The sequence below is a fragment of the Astyanax mexicanus genome, chromosome 9, assembly GCF_023375975.1.
Source record: "Astyanax mexicanus isolate ESR-SI-001 chromosome 9, AstMex3_surface, whole genome shotgun sequence".
NCBI classification, from domain to species: Eukaryota; Metazoa; Chordata; class Actinopteri; order Characiformes; family Acestrorhamphidae; genus Astyanax; species Astyanax mexicanus.
The window spans coordinates 35427615-35448716 of NC_064416.1; the positions used below are offsets into that span (position 1 = coordinate 35427615).

General features: G+C 38.9%; 1 protein-coding gene across 1 annotated transcript in view; it reads left to right on the forward strand.

Moving 5' to 3' along the window:
• veph1 (ventricular zone expressed PH domain-containing 1) overlaps positions 1 to 20594 on the forward strand; it is a 247504-nt gene extending 226910 nt beyond the window's left edge. The window contains exons 13-14 of the mRNA XM_022679788.2: positions 16661 to 16797; positions 20237 to 20594. Of these exons, the coding sequence (XP_022535509.2) occupies positions 16661 to 16797; positions 20237 to 20473 (374 nt within the window). The 3' untranslated portion in view covers positions 20474 to 20594. The remainder of the gene's footprint in view (positions 1 to 16660; positions 16798 to 20236) is intronic.
• The last annotated feature ends 508 nt before the right edge of the window (positions 20595 to 21102 follow it).

A 21102-nucleotide genomic window follows, 5' to 3' on the forward strand; every position in this document is an offset into this window, starting at 1 on the left:
CTCAGCAGTAAACAGAGTGAACAGAGCTGAGCTCTGGTACTGTAGTTTGATAGAAATGTAAATGGTTTGATAATAAAATACATGACCTTCATTTTTACTGTTGGGATATTATACTTACAAAACAAAGTGGGAATCCACGGTAAAAATTCACTTTGTTAATGATCCTTTAGGCTGAGCTGTGAACTCAATGAAGGCAGTCTGAGACACTTGGAAAGTGTCACTTTTCAAGTGTCTAAGAACTTGGAAAATTATTTGGCAACATGGCAGATAATTTTAGCATCACTTCTATAGAAAAGGAAGCTAATGGAACTACGGTGTCTAACTGTTTTACAGTAAATGCTAAAAAATAATCTCCAGTTATAGGCAAGTATATTTTTTGCCATTCATTCCCAGAAATCGTTAGTCTTTCCCTGAAGGCCTGAAACAGGACTTGAGGGTTAGGGCTCTGCTTATTAATCATGTGGTTTGGCAGCAGTTCTGACGGGACGCTAATGTGCTCTGTACTCTGAGGTGTTCTGAGGTGGCAGAGTGAGACGTTGCAGGTGCGGTGACATTATTTACGTACGTTATCCAGTTTCAGCTTTTCTTCTCTTCTCGTCCAGGTTCAGTTGAACTCTGAGGCAGTTCTGATAGGACAGCAGTTCAGTAAAATGTGTAATATTTTCCAGTGGATGTTAGGTACGGTGTTTAAAGCATGAGGAACATCATTTAGTCTAATTATCTGCAGTGCTGAAGTGACAGGGTTTGTGGGAATGCGGGAGGCTGTTGGACTGAAGTGGAACGGTTACGGCATGGGTTCAGGATGTATCTGTCATTAGCCCCCTGATGAGGTCAGGTAGTAATTGCGGTGTTTCCTCAGTGACTGAGGGACTGTCGTCCTTTTCCTCTCTCCTGTTCCTCTTTGGCTGTCAGGTTTCATTCAGCAGCTCCGCCGTCCCGTAGCTCCGTCGCCCGTATTAGCGTCCCGCGGTTTTCCGCTGACTGACAGATGACCCCCCCGGACTCGTTCGCCCCTGCCCGGAGCGAGGCCTGATTGAAACAGATTACCCAGCCCAACCTGTAATCATTCACCCACTTATATTCCCCCCTGAAACCGTTCATCTGTGGTAATGACCGGGCTTTTTTTGGGTAACAACCTGGTATGGTAGATGTGGGTGTGCAGGAGTGTACATGTGATTGTGTGTGTACAAAACTGGTTATAGGTATTTTACTGGGTTTTACAGTAGGGATAAGCAATATAACCAATTATACAATTACATACCAGTTCAGGGTATTTTTCCAATAATATATTTGACGATATGACAAAACACTGCAAAATAGACAATATTTGATTCATTTGAAGAATTTACTACTGCAGCAAAATGAATGAAAGTTGTGTATAGTGTACATTACCAGTCTAAAGTGTGGATACACCTTAAATTCAGTATTTTTTCATTATTTTAAAATGTTCTGCATTGAAGATTTATGCTAAACTATGACAAAAACATGGAATCATTAAATAAACAAAAAAGTTAAGTCCAAGCTAATAATTAGCCTTTATTAGATATATACCATATTTTTGGATTATAAAGCACACTATCAATAAATGTCTATTTTCTGGTCTAGTTTCATACATAAAGTGCCCTGTATTATAAGGCGCATTATACAACACTAGTAAGGAACAGGGGTGTCGCCATGCTTTCCTTCTAGGCGGTAACTAAGTTAAGTAAATCTCAGCTAAGTAAAAAATTGGTAATTAAAAAAAAAAAATGAAAGTCAAAGAGCAATGGATGTTAATATACACAGATACTGCTAATGCTGCTCCAGCAGTGCTAGCCAGGGTTAGCAGCAGGCTACAGGCCGAAAATACTCACCACTGAGCTAGCGCTTAGTGCAGTTAATTGGCTAATGCTAATACTGCCCCTGTATAATGCTGTACTTTAGCAGAGTGGTTTAACTGCTCCTTATATCCTGACTGGTAAAATTCATATATGAGGAGCACCAGATTATAAAGTGCACTGACGATTTTTGGGAAAATGAAAGGATTTTAAGTGTGCCTTATAGTGCAAAAAAATACGGTAGAGAATTTGTAGAATTAGAATTGATTAGAATTAATCTGATTTAAAAAAATATATATCTAATTATCCTGCAGTGTGAACATAGGCTTAGATCTGTTATATCTCATTTTAACCCCTTAAACCTTAGCTTTATTAATCAGTTATAATGTATCATTAAAAATAAATCACCTTTTTGATTAGCATATCTTGTGTAATTCCACTGAGTTCTATTTTAGGGCAGATGAAACTGCTAAATATGACAGTAATGTAGGTCTGGAGGTGAAGAAACGTAGACTAGAGGATGTAATGGGTTAAGCACTTCTGATCCGTCTTAAATCACACAGAAGGTGAAGCACTGAAGGAGGATTTCCAGGTTTTTTTTGTTGCTCTGAAAGGAAATCAACCGTGATTCAGCAAAGCAATCGTTCTGAAATTTCGGAAATTGCACATAATAAATAGCAATTTTGTAACATGCCTAATTGGCCTCCATTAGCACAGCGTATAATTATGTATGGTGTTATAGTGGGTTTGATTGTGGGGTAAAATATATTCACTTATTACAGAGCATGCATCAATATTATTATAACACTTAATTATCATTTAAAATCACAGGAAATCAGCCTACCAGCAAATCCATCTGCAGCGTTTAGAGGGAAGACTGCAGAATTCCCAGGTTCTGAGGGTGGCCTCTCTCCTTATCTCCTGTTTGTGATCTGCAGCTCAGTTTCTCAGTGTTCAGCGTCGGACTTGCAGCACTGTGTGCATATTTTCTGGCAAAAGACCAGAGTAAAGAATCTGCAGTAATGATAATTACCCCCCATACACGTGCCATTCATCTCTAATAGATTAGACTTATAGATTTATCCCACTTTATGAAGACACAGGTGGTTTTCATTAAAAAGCGTAGTGTATAAAATATCTCTGGGGCTTTAGTTTTAACAGGAATCCAATAGAATTATTACAGTGGTGAATGCACTGAGCTGGTCTGGTTAGTATTAGAACCCATAAAAGCATTTTTCACTTTTTGACATTATGTGAAGCTGCCAGTTGTTAGTTTTGATTGAATTTAAATGGTGTAATTGGTGTAATATCTTTTTAAGTTTTATTTCCACTGAAGATAAGAACTTATTTGCACTCTTCTATAAAGTATAGTGGTTGAAATGGTTAAAGGTTATTAGAAAATACACATTAAATGTCTATATAACTACAATATGAGCTTCTACTGACTGCATTTAGCTACTTTAGCAAATGCATAAACACAGCTTGTCCAGCTCTGTAGAAAATATGAACAATAGAATAGGACTCTCTAGGGTGCCGAGTGGTCCAGCGGTCTAAAGCGCTGCCACTATGATCGGAAGAAAGGCTGATGATTCGAATCCCAATCATGCATCTTGCCATCAGCTGCCAGAGCCCTGAGAGAGCACAATTGGCCTTGCTCGCTTTGGGTGGGAAGATGGCACTCTTTCGTCTTATCATTCCAGGGTGATGTCGCTCAGCACAAGGCGTCTGTGAGCTGATGTATAGAAACCAAGTTGCTGCACCTAAAAATGATGATGATCACTATCCTTTTCTTATCACTAAATACAATAAATCTCCACTGCAAAAAGTCTTCCCTGGTCATTATAACAACTGTTTCAGGACCCTTTAATTGGTACAATGATACAACACACTTGTACCAGCCAACCAGCATCATAGTCACTTACTGTATCAAAACAACGCAATATCATGGCAACCACCTGCAATATCATAGCAATCACCTTGCCACATTGTAGCACCCATCTAACATCCACTTAACAACATCATATTAATTACCTGGGACACCATATCAACCACTTAGCAAACAACTTGCATACCATAGGAACCACTTAGCATGTTTATATTAACTACCAGCAATACCATAGCGACCACATGAGATAAAATAGCAACCATGGCAGAAGCTTATTAACAGGCCTCTAGCAACAATATTATAACCATATATTAACAACCATTCGACACCACTACTGCAACCACCTTGCAACACTAAATAGCAACACTTAAAGACCATAGCAACACCATAGCACATGCTTAGCTACACCAACACATAGCAACCACCTAGCCACCCTATAGCAATCATTTGGATAATGTAGCAACCACTGTAGAGACCACCTAGCAGCACCATAGCAACCTCAAATCAAAGAAAATAGAGTAACCACTAGAGCTGCATGATTTGGGCTAAATATCTAATTGTGATTTTTCCACCGAATATTTCTATCGCGATTTAAATTATTATTTTCAATTCATTAAACTCTAAGCCTGTATTAGTGGTTAATTGTCACGCCGGCCCCGGCTGCGACTGTGAGCCCAAAGACTACAATTCCCAGCACTCTACAGACTACAAACGCGGTGAAATCACAGCAGACTTGCCGCAATGTCGTGACGCATCTCTGGAAGAGCAGGCTGCGTATTCACACACGTACTAGCAGGCTATTGGCTAATTCAAATAGCAATTTCAATTATAAAACAAATAATCGTTTAGCCCTAGATCACCTAACAGTGCCACAGCAACCACCTAGCTACCCTACAGAAACCAACAGAAGAGCATTAGTTATGTTTATTATTAACTATTTATTTCTGCAACCTTGTTGCATTTCTACTTTTTGATGAACTCGTTGAACCTGTGGAATTAAAGGGCGTTAAACCTCACACTCTGTTTATTTTCTCTCAATTTAAACTGACCTTTCAAGTCCTTTGCATCAATGGCTGCTCTTTCAAACCCAGAACCTTTAGAGCATGGGTAGTTTTTTTTGTTGTTGTTGATGCAGGAAATGATTTTTTTTCCTAGGCAGCACAAACAAACAGGCCAAGGTGAGAATAAAGACCCGTTTAAAACCTCCAGCACAGCAGCCGCTCATTAGCCTCACCCGCGCTCTGCGTCTCAGCACCCTGTTTGGTGTGTGGGACGGGTTCCATGCGCGGAGAGATGCAGTGATTTTTTAATAGGGTGTGCGTAATGTTTGCAGAGCTAAAGAGGCCTGGACTGGAAAGCAGGCCTGGAGTCAGAGCTCTTAGATTTGGCAGGAACAGAGTCGGGAAGAGTTCCCGTACTGTGTACAGAACGCCTCACTAATAACTGTACCATGCGTCTGTAAATCAGGAGCGTGATATGGAGCACTGCAGAGAAGAGGGACGGTCTCCTGATCATTGTTTCTGACGTTAGTTTTTAAATTAAGAGCCTTATGTGGACACTTTTATCATCAAGAGAAATTATGGCTGCTGTCTGGTTTAGGTTTTCTCCATCGTTGTAGCTGCTCTTTAAACTGTGTTAATGTTTCTTGGTGAATAGACAAATAGAAATGCTTTAAAATTATTTTTTCATTGACCTCTATTCTATGTAAAGAATTTTTTTTTATCTTCTCTTTGGAAATACAGGGTTTTCATTGGACAGAAACATTATTGATGATAACATGATAACAACACCCAATATTTGAGCAATATAAGGACAGTTTACAAATGAAACCCTGTTTTTGTGAGGGTGTGTGTGTGTGTGTTTAAAGAGTTAGAGAAGATACTCCCTGGAGTTTGGCACGTTGGCTTTTCCGTGCCTGAGCAGATTCAAAACAAAAAGCTTAAACACGACAAGACTAAGTGTCACGCAGACTCAACAACTTCAGTCTTCTAGAACATAATATTCTTTCACTTTCCATGTGTTTTTTTTTTCAAATATGTTTTCCAATCAGCTCATTGTGCAATATGCAATACAATATATGTACAAATTAAGAAACTACTTCATAACGATCAGTTTCTCTGATGGTGCTATTTAAAGGTATATGTTTGAGTAAGTTGAACATGGTTGTTTTATTCTATAAATTCTATTCAAATAAAATGATTGTAATTTAGAGTATTTACTTGCAGAAAATGAGAAATGGTCAAAAAAAAAAGATAGATTGCTTTAGGCCTCAAATAAAAAAAGTTCAGAATCACATAGAAACAACAACATGATGAGTCAAGTAAAGCTAAAAAAAAGCCCTTCATCTATGAGATGCAAAGAATAGCATGAAGTTTGCAAAAGGAGTCCAATTTTCAGCTTTGCCCAACGCCAGTGTCTTGCACCCACTATGGAATTTGATGAAGTATCTATGGTGTTCCTTGTATGTCCTGGAACACATGTCCTGAAAGAAAACTTGCTTCTTTCTGTTCTGGCAATGTTTCCCAAGCAGCGATGACACAGCTATGTGTGGATCATGACATCACAATCTCCAGATCTGAACCCCTGAAAACCTCTGGATTATAATCAAGAGGAAGATGGATGATAATAAGCCATCAAACCAAGCTGAACTGCTGTGACCAGGAAGTTCAGTCAAAAGCAGTGTGAAAGACTGGTGGAGAGCCTGAAAAAACAGCGTGATTTCACCAAATATTGTTTTCTGAACTCTTAAAACTTTAGCATTGTTGTTTCTAAACAAATTTGATCTAGTTTCCTTTGCATTATTTGAGGTCTAAAAGCTCTGCATCTTTTTCAGTATTTTGACCATTTCCAATTTTCTGCAAATAACTGCTCTAAATAACAATATTTCTATTTTAATATTTTAATTTGGAAGGGTTGTTGAACAATGTTCATTTTACTCAGATATATAAAATATATTCCTCTAAATAGTAAAAATTAAAGATACAGATCATTTTTAAGTGGTCTCTTATTTATTAAATTTTTTTCCAGAGCTGTAGAACAATTTTATAGGCAACAAATCAAATCTACAATACATAATATGTTATTTATCAGATTACAGCATTACATTGATCACCATAAATCCCTAAATTCACCATAATTTTGCCATAAATAGCAGAAAATATTCCCTCATCACTATTCTTACCATTAAAAAGTAAGTGCACCCAGAAGGAAATTTAACTAAAATAGTTTTAGAGGTTCCCAATGGTGTCCTGCGATTATCCATCCATGCAGCTTAAATATTTCTTCAGATTTGTTGGTATGGGTGGAGCAGAATGGCAGAGAGTCATTTTCAGTGAACTCCCATGATGCTGCTAGTGTCTCCAGAGCTTTCCTTGAAGTTAGAGATGAGATCAATCTGAAAGTGAGCAGAAATAAATTACTAAGCATATTAATATTGTAAAAAATAAGGAAATTTCCCTAATAACTACTTTATATCCCAGATTGATGCATCATATTAATAGCCATTGTAATGCAGAAAAATGATTGCCGGTATTACTGTGTTTGTTCCACTATTAAAGGTAACAGAATGTGGGCATTTCTCAGTCTGAAGTGAGAGAAGATGCTCCCTGGAGTTTGGCACGGTGGCTTTTTTCGTGCAGACGATGCACAACAAAAATCTAAAACAATAGTTCCTTCAGAATACATGTTCTTTTACTTTACTTTTACATTTTTTTTAAATTAAATTTGTTTTTGAGTGCTGAATGTACTCTCGTGTTAAGAATGCCCAGGCCTAACGGCTTCCCAGCAAATGCTGTCAATCTGCTTCACGCACTGTCACTTAAAAATCTGCAGTCATGTAGTGAGTCAGCACACATGTGTTAGCCATTAGCCTGCGGCAGCATTTTAACTCTGAGCTGTTTGGTTTAAACGAAAGAAGAGCGTATTACTCATATTTCTCTTTGTACTTTTGTGTACTCTGACTGAAAGAGTAAGTGCTGATCTAGGATCAGGATTCTTTCAGACATAGTTTAGTCATTAGTCTCAGGAAGAGGCGGAAATTTACAAAGGCAGAATCTTACGATGAGACACTGGGTAAATATGTAAGAAAATGCCTTAAAATTTACTACCAGTTTACACTCATTCTGTTTATTCTGTTTATATAGATGTAAAAGTTTCCATGGCTGCCAATAGGCACACACTATGGGTTTGTGCACTGCTATGTGTTTGTGTTCATAACAAGCGAGGGCTGCCCAGATAACAATGAACATCTACTTATCGATGTCTGCTAAGGTTTTTTTTTTGTTTTTTGTTAGTGGAGCTTCTGTGTTTTCCGCTGACAAGATAGCAATACGCTAGAAATGTACCTGAACACACCTCATCTTTCGAACCACCATGCCCATCAGGGTAGTTCACAAGCACCATTGCTATTTAAATGGTGCAGGGCAGGAGTCGACAATAGGCAGGCCTGTGGGCCACATGCTTATCTGGCAAGATTTTGTTTACATTCCTCCCCTGTCTCTCTGTTGCGCTTGCCGTGACTTTAGTTTCCGCCCATTCTCGAGCTCCCTATCTCCTTATAAAGGCCTTTTTTTTCCCAGCTGTTCCCAGCTTTTCTTTTTTTCGTGGGTTTACCTGCTTTGAGATCAACTGTTCTGCAATTTGGTTCAACAACCCTCTGGGCTGGAGAGCTACTAGTATGTAGCACTCCATCCCATTATGCTTCATTTTCCAAACTTAATTGCCAACCCCTGGTGCAGGGCATGAAAATAGGCAGTTGGCAGGTTGTAAGATAGCAATGAGCATCGCCACGCGCCTTGCACAGGGTATAAATAGAGCCCCTTGATAAAATCTACAAGGTGGATCAGCTGGATATGAGTGTCAGTCTAGCACGACTACCCCCAAAGTTTCATTCCTGTCAGTTGATGTATGTATATTTCACTTACAGATTTCCAATTAGCTGCTCTTTCTGTTTTTAGAGATATAATGTAATTCTGTCCATGTTTATAGATACCAACATATCATACAGTGTTATAGTGTCGGCATGTGGTTATCTAAATGCTAATAGATAAATTAGGTTTATTATTTTTTAACTTGGAGTTCCAGTGCAAATCTAATGAAACTAATTTTGAAATTTCAGGCCTCACATATGCCTTGGCTGATCAATTGCATATGGGTTATTGTGGAGAATCGTGTACATTTGATTTGTTGGCATGCTTTTCCTTCAACAGATCCGAATCACCCGGTATGAATTAGTTCCATCTCAGATCACTGGCCGTGTGTTTGTAGAGAACAATGGGATTCACAGTTAATGACAGTAAATGTAACTGAAAGGGACCATTCCTCAACCTATACTTCATCTGCTCCAGATTTCTCTCTAGACCAGGCCTGTGAGCAGTGCGCTGCCTGTGTGTTACCTCTGTCTCTGGTGGTTTAGGGAGAACAAAGGAGTAGAATTCTGTATCCGGTGGTTTGTAAGGAATGTTGTTTAGGAAAATGATGAAAGAGAGAGAGATACAGATCTAATGTAATGAGATCTCTGTGGGAGTAACTGTAAATTTTTTGCTTTTAAGTGCTCCACAGGTCCACAATGACAGCACGCTCGAACCGTTTGCCAGGTCAGGGTTATCAAATATTGCATTTTTACCCCACAGGCAGTACTTTACACATGTAAAAATAAGCACCTGGCATTTCAGGCTGACATATTCAAAACAATTTAATCTAAAGAAATTACAATACAGTACTGACTGTTTAAGAAAGTTAAAATTTATTTTATGTCCAAATGTTTGTAGATTATGTAGATTAGTAGATTATAAATGCATTATGCATTATGAATATAGAACTGGTAGGAATTACTATCGGAAAAAAAAAAATCTCAGAATTTTGAAGTAATAAAATTTACGGTTCCAGAATTAGAGCCGAAAGAGTGCGTTACACTCTTACCTGTCTAACCAGTGAAAGAGAGCAGTTTATAATTTTATATGATGAATTTAAACACTTTATAGCAAAATATAGAGCTGCAAAAACAATTCATCCATGTAATTATTTCATTTAATGTTTCTGAAAATAAAAAATAAAAATAGAAAATCTGAAAAGCGCCTAGAAATTTTCCTAGTTTTTTTTTTTTTCATATTTTGGCCATTACGTGTTCAATTGAATAATTAAAGTGTCTTAAATGAATTGTGTAAAGGCTTCTAATTAATATTAATTCTTAAAATTGCCTCTGATTATTTAATATTATTTAATATTAGAGTGAAAAGCCTTCAAATGTGAGTATGTAATTTCAGGTGGAAATTAGTAAAAATAGGCTTGGAGCTTAAGAGGTTAGGTGCTCCACAGGTCCACAATGACAGCATGCCCAAACCGTTTCTCAGTTCAGGGTTATCAAATATTGCATTTTTACCCCACAGGCAGCGTTTTACACATGTAAAATTAAGCTTCTGGCTTTTCCGGCTGACATATTAAAAAAATTAAATCTAAAGAAATTACAATACAGTTCTGATTGTTTGTACATTATTAGTCGATTATATAGATTAGTAGATTATAAATGCATTCATAATGCATTATGAATACAGAACTGGTTGGAATTACTATAGAAAAAACTCTGAATTTTGAAATAATAAAAATATTCCCAGCTTTCGCAATCTCCTTATCTCACTGTGTACAGTCTCTGTTTCTGACATGTGGTTAGAATTTCAGCAGTAAAGCACGCGGCGTCCGTCTATTACAGATGAAGCAGGGCTGAGTGGAGCAGCGTCCGCTCTCAGCAGGAGTTTCTGGAGCTGTATCTGAATGTCAGAGCTTCTCTCTGTTGTCAGGACGCGTCAATAGTGACGCAGGACTCCGGCTGATGCCAAAGAGTTCTGGAACGTTCTTCATCAATCATGCTAACATATACTGACCCCCATCCCCAGAAGATTAACAATTCCCTCACTTCTCCAAGATTTAAAATAGCAGCAGAACTGGGAGAGGCAGATACTCCGTCCAGTTCTGCTCTCTCTATTGGGAGTGTGGTGTGTGTGCGTATGGGAAGTATGGAGGGTTAAATTGAGTCACTACAGGGTTTAAGTTAGGATTAAATTTAGGATTTGATTTAGGTTTTGCAAAAGTATTTTTTTTCCATATGTTGTCACATTACAACCACAAACATAAATATATTTCATTGGAATTTAATGTGAAAGACCAACACAAACTGGTATACAATTGTGAAGTGCAAAGAAAGTTGTGCATGATTCAAAACATTTTTTTACAAATAAAAAGCTGAAAAGTGCGCCCCCTAAGTCAATACCATCTTTTGCTGCAATTACAGCTGCAAGTCTTTTAGGGTACAATATCTCCACCAGCTTTGCACATCTAGTGACTGAAATTTTTGCCCATTCTTCTTCGCACATCAGCTCAAGCTCAGTCAGATTAGATGGAGAGCGTTCGTAAACAGCAGTTTTCAGAACTAGCCACAAGTTCTCGATTGGGTTCAGGTCAGGACTTTGACTGGGCCGTTCTAACACATGAAGATGTTTTGTTTTATACCATTCCACTGTAGCCCTGGCTTTCTGTTTAGGGTCGTTGTCCTGCTGGAAGGTGGACCTCCGCCCCAGTCTCAAGTCTTTTGCAGACTCCAACAGCTTTTCTTCCAGGATTTTCCTGTATTTGGCTCCATCCATCTTCCCATCAACTCTCATCAACCTCCCTGTCCCTGCTGATGAGAAGCAGTCCCAGAGAATGATGCTGCCACCACCATGTTTCACAGTGGGGGTTCTCCGCCACACATGTTGCATTTTGGCCAAAAAGTGGCCAACGCACCTTCTTCCACATGTTAGCTGTGTCCCCAACATGGCTTCTGGCAAACTGCCAACAGGTCTTTTTATGGTTTTCTTTCAAGACCACATTTGTGCAGTGCATGACTAATAGTTGTCCTGTGGACAGATTCTCCCTCCACCTGAGCTGTGGATCTCTGCATTTCGTCCAGAGTCACCATGAGCCTCTTGGCTGCATCTCTGATCAGTGTTCTCCTTGTTCGGCCTGTAAGTTTAGGTGGACGGCCTTGTCTTGTTAGGTTTACAGTTGTGCCATACTCTTTCCATTTCCGGATAATGGATTGAACAGTGCTTTGTGAGATGTTTAAAGCTTGGGAAATCTTTTTTAGAGCCTAATCCTGCTTTATGATGTGTTCTTTGGACTTCATGATGCTGGTTACTACCCAGTATTCTCTTAACCAACCTCTGAGGCCGTCACGGAGCAGCTGTATTTGTACTGAGATTAGATCACACACAGGTGGACTCTTTTTTAGTCTTTAACAGTCATTAGGCACAATTTCTGAATGCAATTGGTTGCACTCAGAGAAAATGAATACTTTTGCACACCACACTTTTCAGTAAATGAAAATTAATGTGCAAAGCAATTGATTTAACATTGTAACAATTTTAATACATTACAGCATTCAGCATATTCACCTAGTTCAAAATCTAGTGGGATATTCAGTACTGTAACATAATAATGTTCCAGTAAGCAGCCACACTCACCGTTTCTGCAGGAAAGAAACTGCCCTCTAGTTTATTTTATTTATGTATTTGATATTGTTCAGTGTACCAGGATACCTCCAGTTCTGTTCTGTTGTGATTGTGTTTATTTGGCGTTGGCCAGACCTGAATTGTACCATTTCAAGCCCATCAACCACAAGCAACCAAACAGTTTGTTAGCACATCACACACTCGGCTTGATTCACTCAGATGTTCCTCCATCAGCAGATCAACACTGAGGTGTTTAGAAAATCCTCTGCAAGGCTGAATTTGCTTGTTACTCTCCGTCGGTTTCCTTCACGTGGTTTACAGTGTGCACATCATTTCCACATCAGTATACACACACACACACACCAACCCACACACCCAAAACTAATGTTCACACGGAAAGGGAGGAAGAACAAGGGGAATTCTGAAAGACAAAAAGGGGAGATGGATGGAGGCAGGAGAGATTTAGGGTGTATCTGATGGCGTACCCATGGCCTAGTTCAATATTTACCATAGCCAGCTTTGTATGAGTCATCTGCGGGATGAAGAAACTGGGTTTTTACACCATTACTAATTCATCCACTTCTGCTCAGTTCACACATTATCTCCCTGAGGATCAATAAAATGTTGAGCTGATTGATGTTTAAAAAAGATACACTGAGAATTGCATTGAAAACTTTGATGTCAAGGAAAAACAAAGCTATTTCTATTAGCTAGGATTTCCTGTATCACACTCAAGTGTTAACCAGCTGGAGGGATGAGAGCTAGCATGTGCATTCTTTAAGTCTGATGAAGCAGCGCAACATCGTTTCAAATACTGTCCTGCACTTCTTAACCCTTGTGTGGTGTTCATATTTTTGTTACTCGTTTACTTTGTTACTTGTATTTAATTCAGCAAAATTAAGCAATTTTACATTAAAATGCTTTACACATGCTTGCTTCACCTAAATTGCCAGCAATATAAACAGCTTACATGGTTAATATTTGCCCTTTACCTTTCTTATGTTACATTTCTTTCAAAAAGTGCTACTCTTTTTTTATTAGATTTTTAATAAAATGTAAAAGAAAATGAATTAAACTCAAGATATGAGTAGAAAATTTGTTTAGTTTCAAATTTACAAATGAAGCAATGTTTATTAGCCCTTGGCCAAACATACTGTATGTAATATAAATGGGGGGGGGGGGGGGGGGGGCGTACAGTGTGTGTTTATCGAAAATGTGTTTTGATGTATGTTTTTCACAAAAAATGAGCCAATGCCAATGAGTTTGAGTTAGAAAAAATATGTTTTTAGTATCATTTGATGAAAAATGAAAACGGGTCCCACAGACCCGAACACCACACAAAGGTTAAAGGACAATAATTACTTAAATACTAAATACATTAATGGAAACTATACATTTAAGGCATTTTTAATGTACTTGAAACAAACAAAAGCAATAAAATCACAAGTGCAAATATCAGTATCAGTGCACAGAGGTATAAACCATGTGGCCTACCAGCTTTTAAGCTTCTATTAATTTATAATTTAAAATGTAAATAAAATAATCAGCATTAGATTGGAAAAAAAAAAATTATATTTATATTAGTGGTGGCAGTTTTAAAAAAATTAACAGGTGAAACATGCCATCAGCTGTGTGTGTGGAGACCATTCAGGATTTAATTCTGTTTCGAAAGTTTGGAGGAAAATGAAGCGTGGATGAAAGTAGCAGATGGCTCAATTGGAAGATAGCTTTCATGGCTCGTCTCGTTGCCACTCATGTTGCCAGAATCCACTCAAAAAAATTGGATCTTTTGCACCTGATTCCGATCTTTAAAAAAAATTAAAAACATGATCAGCCCCAATTTTTGATCACGCAATCAGATTGAGGACATCTATAAAAAATACAGTATTGCTAAGCAATAAACCCTTCTGTTTTGCTGTTTGGAGCAACAGAGAGAAAAGAGAGAGTTTTCGCAACTGAACTAGAACCCTGACACTGAGAAACTTCATACGGCAAGGGTCAATCTGCTGAGGGTTTAAATTTTAGAATGAAGTCCTGAGCCCAATTGTAATGTAAAAAATAATAATAATAAATTCTCAGTTAATACTTAACTTAATACGTAATACTTAACTTAGTACATTTTTAATCAAAGTGTGTTAAATAAAAAAATACAATTCTATATTCTGTCGAAGGGGACATGTTATGCAAATATCACTTTTTGCCCCTATCAGCACTCCAAATGCCAAAAAATCATTAAAAAGTGTTTGGTGTCAGGAATCTCATGTCTCTATGAGTTGTCTGGAAGGCTTCTTTATTGTGACATCACAATAAGGAAACATGCATAGAACCACCCTGGCATCACCCCTCACCCATTAGCCCCTTACCAGAGCCCCACCCACTAGATCAGTAGAAGATCAGCCATTTTGGTCATTTTGGTTGAAAATCTCAAGTAGTACACAGCAGGATTAGCCAGTAGACTTCATCTGAGGGAGGGATCTGTGGTAAGTCAGGTTGGGTCTGTGGCAAATCAGCAAATGAGGGAGATGTAAGTTCTTTCAAATAATGATGTTCAGACAGTGGACAACTTTGTGTTTTCTTTAAACCCCTGATCACTAGATATCTGTTTTTCACTCTGTCTTCAGATCACGCCGTCCTGATTGGATAAAAAGAGATAAAAGTGTGTGTGCTTCAGAGAGAGAGTGAGAGAGGGCGTTTGAGATTGAAAGCTAATTCGACAATTTGGAGGAAAATGAAGTGTGGATAAAAATTAGCAGATGGTTCAATAGATACAGTAGCTAGCAGATGGTTGACCCACTAGATCAGTTGAAGATCAGCCATTTTGGTCATTTTGGTTGAAAATCTCAAGTAGTACACAGCAGGATTAGCCAGCAGACTTCATCTGAGGGAGGGATCTGTGATAAGTCAGGTTGGGTCTGTGGCAAATCAGCAAATGAGGGACGCAAATGTAAGTACTTTCAAATAATGATGGTTAGACAGTGGACAACGATGGTTTGAGATTCAAAGCTGTTTTGACAATTTGGAGGAAAATGAAGCGTGGATGAAATTAACGGATGGCTGGATAGATACAGTAGCTAACTGATATTTGATGGTAGCTAGCGGATATTCTAACTAACCATTTGCATCCAACTATAAATCAAGAAAGGAACAAAGGAACCAGGCCAGAATCTCTGCATATATATCAGCAGTGATACGCCGTCTCTGCACTGCTGGTGTTGTTGTACAACAAGGTGCTGATCTCTTCCACAAACAGTCCCTCTCAGCAGTAGTAGTTTAGCCAAAACTATCAGATGACATCACTGTAGACCTTTCCCCTTTTCCAGGAACTCCTCTATATGCGAGCAGGAGTCCAAGTCTTGCTGTCCTGTTGCAGGGTGGCACAACGCAGAACAGTGTTCCAGTGTTCGGTCCTAGAACCTGCGACAGGGCTTCTGCCAGTAGAGGTTAACAGTGTTTGGTAACCAGCTGAGATATCTCACTTAACTTGGGCAGAGTTTTCAGAGAGATAGCTGAAAAAAATAAGAAATAAAACAGCAGGAATAAAACTGTAGACAATGGGGTGCTTTGTGTTGTCCTGGATGAGCTACAACCCTGCGTCCTCTGGCCAATGAGGGCCGATTGGTGGAGCACTCTGTGTTGCCTCACTGTTTGCTTTAAACAGACCCAGCAAACACAGATGGGAATCAGTATCAGCACTCGGGCGAAGTGGTTTTGATGATCTAATACTCCCTCTGATCTGTCTGATCTGTCTGATCACCTAGCCACATTTAGAAACACATGAAATAATAGGATTAGGACGTTGCTAACACCCAATTTTTTTCCCAATATAATTTATTGTGGTGTGAACAGTACGTGCATAACATCGCTTTTCAATGAAAAACACTTATCTCCACTTATCTCCAACTTTACAGGAGAGAGAAAAAACCTTGTAAACTTTCAATGGAAGTCAATGTAAAAAGAGTTTATTTCAGGACATTTTGAAGAGTTTCTATTGGTCCGTTCACCAAGAAATTTTGGCACAGTGTAAGGGACAGTTTGTCTGTTCAAATTATGTAGTAAACTTAAAATCGACAAAAGTGGAGATAAGTGTTTTTCATAGGACAGCGGTGATATCTAATGTAATATGTAATGTAATGTACAATACACACCATTTTGAACACACTATACAAGCATCCAAAAACATCCAAAAAAAAAGTTTTTTTTCCCACACTTGTTTATTTTCTGTTTTCTTTACATCCCTCCATTCACTTCCATTAATTTCCAATTCCAATCCATCAGGTTGCAAAGCTCTAATACTGTCATTCTATCTGTCATTTTTTCATCCCATCCTTCATTCCTCCCAGTTTAGCCAACCGTGTTGCATTTCCTATATAAAATGCACTTTATACAGAATTATCAGTTTTATATTGGGTAAACTGCAGTATTTCCTGCTGTTCTTTTTTTGTATATATATTATGTCTTTGTCCTTGTCTTTTCAGTCGTGAATCTGGATGGCCAGCCGCTCATCGAGGGCAAACTGAAGGAAAAACAGGTGCGCTGGAAGTTCATCAAACGCTGGAAAACACGCTACTTCACTCTGGCTGGCAACCAACTCCTCTTCCGGAAGGGCAAATCAGTAGGTGTTCATATCTCATCCTCAACAGATCAAAGCACTCATAAGCTAATCCATGTCCGGTGGGGTCTAGTTTTCTGTCCACCATTAACTGTCCTCTAGTAGTTGTTTTATATTCCTAGCTTGCTCTTTATAATTGGATCGTGATCAAATAGTCAGTGGAACAATGGAGAAAGAAAATCTCCTAATAACTCGCCTTTGGGGGATTGAAGGACTCAAGCTGAATGTAATGGTGCAGGACCCGGTACGAGGCCGTGGGGTAACGACTCATAATGACTCATGCCTTTTTTTTTTTTTTCATTCTTGTGAGTAAAGATGGAATCAACACCCTGTAGGTTCTGGAGAATGGAAAGATGACCTCAAAAAAGGTAGAAAAGTAGAAAAACAAAAAGAACACAACCCTAATTGTGGTTTAGCAGAATGTTTCAATGTAACAAACTTTGACAAGTACGACTTCAATGCCAACGTTGGTGCGAGTGCGCTGTTGCTTGGGGCTAGCAGTGTGCTTGTACAAAAAAGTGAGATTCCACAATCAAAACCACAGTGGAAGTGGAAACAATAAGAACAAGACTGGAGAAATCCAAATAAAGGGAAAGTCAAGCTTGTTTGATAAAGAAAGAAAAGGCGCATTCATTCAACACACAAACCACAAGGAAATGAGATCTTTTGTTCGTGTTCCTCTTTTGACCGGCTTCACATGTGTCATTCTTATTTGGAATACATGAATCATTGTTAGTGTGATTTAATTTAACCGTGCCCCAACAGAACCACCATTGTTTTAGCGTCACATTAGAGACCAAACATCTTGGAAACCTGTTTTTTCGAGGGAGTAGAAATTAGATATGGTCTTACAAACCTACAAATTTACATTATGTTTGTTATTTAGTTGTGTTTGCAGGAGAAAGACACCCCCCAAAACTTTCAAAGAGTTTTTATAATGTGCTATGCTTTGAAGCAGCGCAATGTGGGGCATCTCTGTGCAATTTGCTGTCGTTGCCCTCTGTTGCTCTGCCAACTTGAATTGTGGGCAGATTTTCCTCGTTATGCACGTTTGCTTTTTATTGTGCTGGCAGAATGCTTGCGACTTTGCCAGACGTTTAATCTGGATGGTCGTCTGTATTCACCGGCTTTGTGATGGGACACCACCACACTCGGTTGGAGTTTATTTTTGTTCTGATTTTTGTCTTGTCTTGTCTTGTCTGAGCAGTTTTCCTAAATTGATTCAGACAACTTCCTTTGCCTAACAGTCCCTGGAGCCTGCTGGCAGGGAAAGAATGAGTAAAGTGAGATGCCGGCAGGAAGGAAGAGACCAGTAAAAGAACAGTAATTATCAGAGGAGGACACACACCAAACAATACCCCAAACCACAAACTACCCATAATCCTCACACTGTATTCCCATGTGTCTTCTAGGAAGGCCCTTTCTAAAAGCTTCAGATCTGGCACTGTATTGTCTGTTGTAATTTAACCTGAAGCTGCGATTGCTGCAGGACTCCCCCCTCTGTGCCCCCGCGCCTTTTATAAGTCATCATCCAATGTTCTCTGGGTAGCAATGTGTGCATTCATGAATGCTGAAGTTAAGGAGATAACGTGGAACAGATTCTCCCGCTGATTCTGCCAGAGAGGTGAGAGAGAGGGGAATGGATAGAAGCTGCAGCTCTGAGACATGTGGTTCATGGACAGAAGACAACCCAAACTGTTCTAGTACTTCCTATACAGTTAAGAGAGTGAAACTTTATAACAATCTTCATAATTTGGGCTCTGCATGCCATCACACTGGATCTGAAATGGACCAAATAAGAAGTGTTTAGAACCTCCTCATTTTAGGGTCTTAAAAGTTAAATTAAGTTGGTCAAATTATCCAAAAGAATACTAACTCATTAATGCTCTTAATCTTCAGTTAAGCAAGTTAAAGGTCTGGAGATGATTCGAGGTGTGGCATTTGCATTCGGAAGCTGTTGTTGTGAACCTATAATATGTAGTCAAAGAAGACCATACAAACAGACCATAATTAGACTAGGAAAAAAAGAAGATATCCATTGGAGAGATAGCGGAGATGTTAGGTGTGTCCAAATCAATGTTTTGGTACATTCTGGGGGAAAAAAGAGCGCAGTGATGGGCTCAGGAACTTAATAAAGCCTGGATGTCTACAGAGGACAACAGTGGTGGACGATCATAAAAATAATTTCCAGATTGAAGAAAAACCCTTTCAGAACATCCACCCAAGTGAAGAAAATTCTCCAGGAAGGAGGATTATCAGTATCTCAGTCTACCATAAGGAAAAGACCTCATACAAAGAGGTCACCACAGGGTGCAAATGTGAGAGAGGCCTTCAGTTGCTTAGAAGTTACTCTGGGGTCCCACCGATTATTGCACGCCTTGCGCCTGTAATTATCTTAGTTGGACGACCAATCCTGTTTGACTGTGGATTGGTGGAGTCCAAGCTCTTTAGAAATTATTTATTAACCATTTCCAGCCTGATAAGCATCAATGTCTCTGAATGTTTCTGAAGTCCTCAGAATTCTCTTTTGTTTGTGCCATGATGCACTTCTACTAACATGTGTTGAGAAGAGCAGACTGTGATATATCCCTGTTTTTTAAATAAAACAGGCTCCACCCACTCACACCTGATCACCAACTCAAAATACCTGATTCTAATTTCACCTTCAAATTGCCTACCTAATTACCTATTATTTGATTATTTTACATAATAAATAAGCGAAAAAGTATAATATTTTTGTGCTATTTGTTTTACTGCAGGGGTCAGCAATGAAGTTTGGCCGCGGGCCAGATATTTTTCTATCCATTACGCGGCGGGCCACAAAAAAATTATAAAATTCCTGTTTTGGAAAAAGAGGTGTAATGGGATGGAGTGCTACAGACTAGTAGCTCTCCAGCCCAGAGGGTTTTTGAACCCAATTGCAGAACAGTTGATCTCAAAGCAGGTAAACCCAAGAAGAAAAAATGGAAAAAGGAAGGTAAATTAAATAATACTAAAAAAAAGGAAAAAAAATAATTAAACACACACCTTAAAATGCTCCTCGCGCAGGATTGAACCTGTGTCATCAGGGCCCTTATAAGGACAAAGGGAGCCCAAGAACGGGCAAACAACTAAAGTCACAACAGAGAGACAAGGGAATAATGTAAACAAAAGCTCGCCAGAGGAGCATTTTATTTATTTTTTTTATTATCATTCATTATTGTTCAAACAACCTCCTATTGTCAACCACTTATTGTTTTACTGGGTTCTCTTTATCTACATTTATGACTTGTGATAAGGTTTAATTATGTTTTAGCTCCTATTTATGCATAAATATAAAAAATTCTAAAGGTTTCCCAAATTTTAATCATCACTGTACATGTTAATTTTTGTTTTTCTTTTTCAAAATAAAAGTGCAGATCTCATGAATATTTATAACAACACCTATAATTCCTCTCCACAGAAGGACGAGCTGGACGACAGCCCCATCGAGCTGAGCAAGGTTCAGAGCGTGAAGGTGGTGGCGAAAAAACGGAGGGACCGCGGTCTGCCCCGGGCCTTCGAGATCTTCACGGACAGTAAGACGTACGTGCTGAAGGCGCGGGACGAGAAGCATGCTGAGGAGTGGCTGCAGTGCATTAATGTAGCTGTAGCTCAAGCCAAAGAGCGCGAGAATCGCGAGGCCACTACATACCTGTGAGTTACAGCTACCTGGACTACAGGACGACAGGGGTTTGCGTTCAACGGATGCTCTGCAGATGTCGATTCATACTGAATGGAAGCATGTGCTTACAAAAACTGGGAAAACTGGATGTGCCGTTCCGAACAATGTCAGTCAATGTCAGTGTTGTAACTGATGTCTTCTGGCTACGGCTGCCAGTCCTTAATGTGAAACCGCGGGGTTTCTTAACACATCGTAATCCATCATTCCTCACTTCCAGTACTGCGCTGCACTTTTTCACTGCTCTAATTGTGATGAAGGAAGAAAACCAACCCAGTAAACAAAGAACTTCCATGGAACTTCCATGGCTGTCCAATAAATGTTCAAAAAGTCAGGAACATAAATAAATGGCCATAGTAAAGCCATTAAAAACTCATTGCTGCCCAAAGGAGATCATCCATGGGTGACCAGAACCTTTAAAAAGACTTTTTCTAAGCTATTTGAGCCCACATTTTTTCCAAGATGCTTTGACCACCAACAGTGTTCATAAATTGTAGTTTATAGTCCCTTATTTAACTGATAATAGCCCTAATAATAGGCATTCTACTCATCAGTAATACTATTTAAGATTTTAATTTAGCTATGACTTATAAGAATAGAATTGGCTT